Source organism: Helobdella robusta (assembly GCF_000326865.2).
Source record: "Helobdella robusta unplaced genomic scaffold HELROscaffold_192, whole genome shotgun sequence".
NCBI lineage: Eukaryota > Metazoa > Annelida > Clitellata > Rhynchobdellida > Glossiphoniidae > Helobdella > Helobdella robusta.
Window position 1 is genome coordinate 9,685 of NW_008704045.1, and position 5,000 is coordinate 14,684.

The 5,000-nt window shown below is 35.4% G+C and overlaps 1 protein-coding gene across 1 annotated transcript in view; it reads right to left on the minus strand.

The window, feature by feature from the left end:
* Window positions 1-1,644: 1,644 nt before the first annotated feature.
* HELRODRAFT_195098 (hypothetical protein) overlaps window positions 1,645-5,000 on the minus strand; it is a 3,638-nt gene continuing 282 nt past the window's right edge. The window contains exons 1-7 of the mRNA XM_009016905.1: window positions 4,340-5,000; window positions 3,747-4,063; window positions 3,483-3,588; window positions 2,918-3,196; window positions 2,732-2,845; window positions 2,400-2,519; window positions 1,645-2,142 (exon numbers count right to left, since the gene is read on the minus strand). The exon at window positions 4,340-5,000 is cut by the window's right edge and continues 282 nt beyond it. Coding sequence (XP_009015153.1) covers window positions 1,977-2,142; window positions 2,400-2,519; window positions 2,732-2,845; window positions 2,918-3,196; window positions 3,483-3,588; window positions 3,747-4,063; window positions 4,340-5,000 — 1,763 coding nt within the window. The 3' untranslated portion in view covers window positions 1,645-1,976. The remainder of the gene's footprint in view (window positions 2,143-2,399; window positions 2,520-2,731; window positions 2,846-2,917; window positions 3,197-3,482; window positions 3,589-3,746; window positions 4,064-4,339) is intronic.

The following is a 5,000-nucleotide window of genomic DNA, read 5'->3' on the forward strand; positions in this document are numbered from 1 at the left end:
TATCGTCGTCGTCGTCATCATCATTGTTAACGTTGTTGTTGTTGTTGTTGTAATTTCGTTCTGCGTGGTTATTGTTGTTTTTGCGGCTATTGTTGTTGTTGTTGTCGTCGTTATTGTTGTTACATTTCCGGTTCCTTTTCCGGTTTCTGATGACGTCACTAAGGGCCTGATCGAGTTTCGACTGCGAGGACTTTAAGATGCAGGTAAACCTTTTGCCTACTAATTCGTCATCGTCGTTGTCGATGTTGTTGTTGTTATTGTTGTTGTTGTTGTTTGATTTTGATGTCATTTGTTGTTGTTGTTGTTTACGGACGTTGTTGTTGATGATGATGTTGCGCTGTTGTTGTTGATGTCGTTGTTGTTATTATTGTTGTTGTATCTGTTGTTGATGTTGTTGTTGTTAATCCCGACTTGCAATAATAATAGTAATAATAATAACGCCTTTGTTGATTTGTTTCCTATGTGATGTTGGTGTTCTTGTTTGTTGCTGTTCTTCTTCTTCTGTAGCTGTGGCTGTTGTGGCTGCGGTTGTAGCTGCTGTGGCTGCGGTTGTGGCTGCTGATGAGTTTGCGACAAGTTATTAATGGCCTTTTTTGGCGTTATTATCCTTCTTATATTATATTAGAACAAAAAAATCTTCGACTTATTTTTAAAGAAAATCCACAAAAAATCACACACACACACATAAATATACACATATTTATTCATAATATTGCCATTGCCGAAAAATACAATAAATAAATTGGTGAAATATTTATATATAATATTTATAATTACTATTTACAATTAATTATAATTAATATTTACAATTTACTAATATTTATAATAATTATTACTATTCGTATTTATTATTATTAACATTTTAATATTTACAATCATAATTTGAAGAAAAAAATATATCTATATACGTATATAGCAACTGGTCTCCTTTAAACTTTAAACTACTACTACCAGCCAAATTCTATTATATATATATATATATATATATATATATATATATGTGTGTGTGTTTGTGTGTGTGCGCCTGTGTGTACTGTATGCTATATATTTTACAATAAAACCCAAGCTGACAATGAATATGAAAAATCGTTTAAAAATATGTTTAATGAAAATAATAAATAAATATAGGCGATCATTTGATTCTTCGTCTCTCTCTCTCTTCCTCTCTCTTTCTCTCTCTAACTCTTTTTCTCTCTCTCTCTCTCTCTTATACTATATATATAAATATATATATATATATATATATCAATATATATACATGAACCAAAAGCAGCTTAGTTGCCTTACAAGGTCGAATGAATTTAAGCTTGTGTGTTTGCTTGTATGTGTGTGTGTATGTTTGTGTGTGTGTGTGTGTGTTTATGTTTGTATGTGTATGTTTGTGTGTGTGTGTGTGTTTATGTTTGTATGTGTATGTTTATGCTTGTTTGTTTGTGTGTGGGTATGTTTATGCTTGTTTGTATATGTGTATGCTTATGTTTGTTCTTATGTGTGTATGTTTATATATATATATATATATATATATATATATGTGTGTGTGTGTGTGTGTGTGTGTGTGTGTGTGTGTGTGTGTGTGTGTGTGTGTGTGTGCGTGTAGGTATGTTAGTGTGTGTTCGTGAATTAAATAAAGTCAAGTCCATTCGATTTTTAATTTTTTTTCCTTCAATGTTAAATGAAATATACGATTAGATGCTTGAAAATAATGTTAATGTTAACAATAAGAGGAAGAAGAAGAAAAAGAAGATGAAAAAGAAGATGAAAAAGAAAAAGAAGATGAAAAAGAAGATGAAGAACAATGACAAAAAATGTTAGTAATGATTACAAAAATCGTCAAATATCTCGATAATAATTCTTTAATCTGCGGTTAAGTATTATTCAATAGAAGTTTAACTCTTTCTGTTTGCCTAGTCAATCGATCAATTATTCAATCATTCATTCATTAATTCATTCATTAATTCATTAATTAATTAATTCATTCATTCAAAAATTAAATCATCCCCGCCACTACTAATTCTACTATTAATCTTATTAACAAGGTAATCTTGTATATCGCGACGCTGGAGCCGAGTGGCCTCATGTAGCGGCTTGTGGTTCCACCTGTCCACAGCTTCCATGTCCACTTTACATTCGTCTATCAGGTACCTGAGTATGTTTGGTTGATTAATTAACATAATTTAATCATTTGTTCGTCTAATCGTTCATTCGTTCGTTCGCCGATTCATAATTTCGTTTGTTCGTTTCAATTCCAGCATTATCTTCATCAAAAACAGGCTCGACATGTTCAACATACAACTTGAATGAAAGAGAGAAAGACCAAAAAGCATGCAAAATATATGAATAATTGATGGAAAATTATTATAATAATAAATTATGTTAATGAGTTAGGCCCAAATAGTGACCTAACGCAATCGAGATTTCCTTCAGAGCAGGCGACGTGCAGGGCGGTCCTCCCGTCGTAGTCTCTGGCGTTCATGTTCAGGCCACTCTTGTGCATGTTACGTAGGGAGGAAAGATCACCCCTAAGTTTCATTGATTGGATGGTTGGTTGGTGGGTTGTTTGATTGGTTGTTTAGTTGGTTGGTTGGTTGTTTGGTTAGCTGGTTGATTGATCAATTGATTGATTGATAAGTTAGTTTGACCGACAGAAATACACCTAACGAGCGATAAAATGCAGTAGAGAATGTACTAAACACATATCAAACACCCGGTACTATAGGAAAAACCTACCTACCTGTAAGCAGCAAACAACAGCTCCCCCATATGACCAACCTTCTTGAATGACCTTCTTACCCTCGGGTCATCTTTCACCCCAAAGCCCGTGAACTCCGAATTTTGAAGATTAAATCTTAAAAGAATAATAATAACTAACTAACTATAATGACATTCTAAGAAATTAACGTAGTTTACTGACAAAAACCTTTTAACAAATTCCCGACAAAACTCGATGCCTCGGCAGCTCAACCCCTCATCATTGAGTGGTGGGGACCACAGGCACATCCCTAAAACTCCATTCACGACTAAAATCATGGCCCCAGTTAGGGAAGTACAAATAGGCAGATGGATGGAGCGAGAAAACGTCGAGGACGAGTGCATAAATGTTAACGTGTTTCTGGTCATTGTCAACTGTTGGTGTTCTATTTTTGGAAGTGTGACTGCTGACCGGATGTATGTGGGCATTTCCATCGACAGAGGACATCTGGGTATTGTATTGTATTGTTTTGTATTGTATTGTATACAGAAATACATACAAACAAACAAACATACATACATTCGAATAAGTATGCATACAAATAATCAAAACAATAAAAACATGCATGCCTGCATATGCACTAACAAAAAAACAATACATACCAACATCTATATATATATATATATATATATATATATATATATATATATACAAGCGTACATACATACAAACGCGAATACATAAATACAAACAAACCTACATACATACAAATGTACCATACACCAAAACGTACCGTCCGCCATTCGCGTAATATGCGGCCATCAATGCCAGTGATCGAGCATCAACCTCCAAGCAACTGGCCAACATGCTCATGTTCAATGTTTCTTCAACACATGTGCCTTATGCACATGGAAGTTTGTATGCATGTTTGTGTGTTCGTATGTTTGTATGTGTGTTTGTTTGTACGTACGTATGTTTGTATGTTAACGTTTGTATTTTTCAAAAAATCACAACACAAACCAGCACATCTTAAAAAATTCCCTAATCTGTAACTGACCTCTAGGAAAGCAATTATAGGCGGCCAGAGAGTGTGCAACGGATTTCCAATTGTGGGATCGCTTTCGAACAACCTCGTGCAACTCTTCATTCAACCTCACTCTCCCGTCCTCATCATCTCTCACTAACTTCTCGTACCCACTCAACAGTTTAGTGAAACGTTTTTCCGCCGTCTGCACATTCCTATGCAGAAGAGATGAGATTAGGAGAGATCCGGGAAGGGAGAGAGGATTCAAGGAAGAGAGAGAAGACGGCGATGAGGGGAAAAGTTGGCTTAATGAGGGTGGAAAATTTTGTGGAGTTTCGCTGCCTACAAATCTAAAAAAAAGTTTTTAGTTGGGATTGGTTAAAAAATCTTATAAATAGTAATTATAGATGCTTTGTGATTTAGCCTTAGTTGCTATAATAAATAATTATAATTGCATTAATATAATATAATGTGAAGGTATTATAACACATAGAAAACTAATACAACCAACCAACCAACCACCCTATGTACTTCATACTTCATACAGACACCCATACAAACTAGATACAATCATACATACAGATGTACATACAAACACACACACACACACATACATACAAACACACCTATGCACTTCATCAGACCCCAACTGTTTGATAGCAAAAGAGTAATTGAAGGGCCAGCTGCATGAATGCAATGGGAAGAAGACATCGACATCACCCATGTTGTGTCGCTGCCCATCAATAGTGCAGAGGGATACCCCCCAATAATCAGACCCACTACCCGCAAAATTTAGGTGCCCCAAAGATTTGTTGTCTTCGTGAGGCCAGGCGGATGAAGACCCTCCCCAATTTGTCCTACAATCTCTGTAGATCTCATTCAAAGTTTTGCAAAAACGAATGAAATCCGGAATTATGAACTCGTCACAGAGAGCTTTTTTTATCAAAACTTCACTTCCTTCAACCAACCATTTAAATGTTTCTCGACTTAAACGATCGTATTCATGAAAGGTTGGCAGTATGCTAGTCTTCTTTCTGTTTTCCAATCTGACATAAAATTTAGCTAGGCGGGGATCGTTGTGCCAGAGTCCACAGGCGGCAAGATTTCTTATAATTTCGGAACATGATACGCTGTTGTTTTCACTAATTAGGTCAAATAAATGATCGGATAAGTCCTCATTCTCAAAAGATGACAACGACGACGATGATGACGACGTAGAGAATGATGACGATTGGGAAGATGGACAAAAAGAGAAATTTAGCAGTTTTTGACGATCATTGGGGCTTC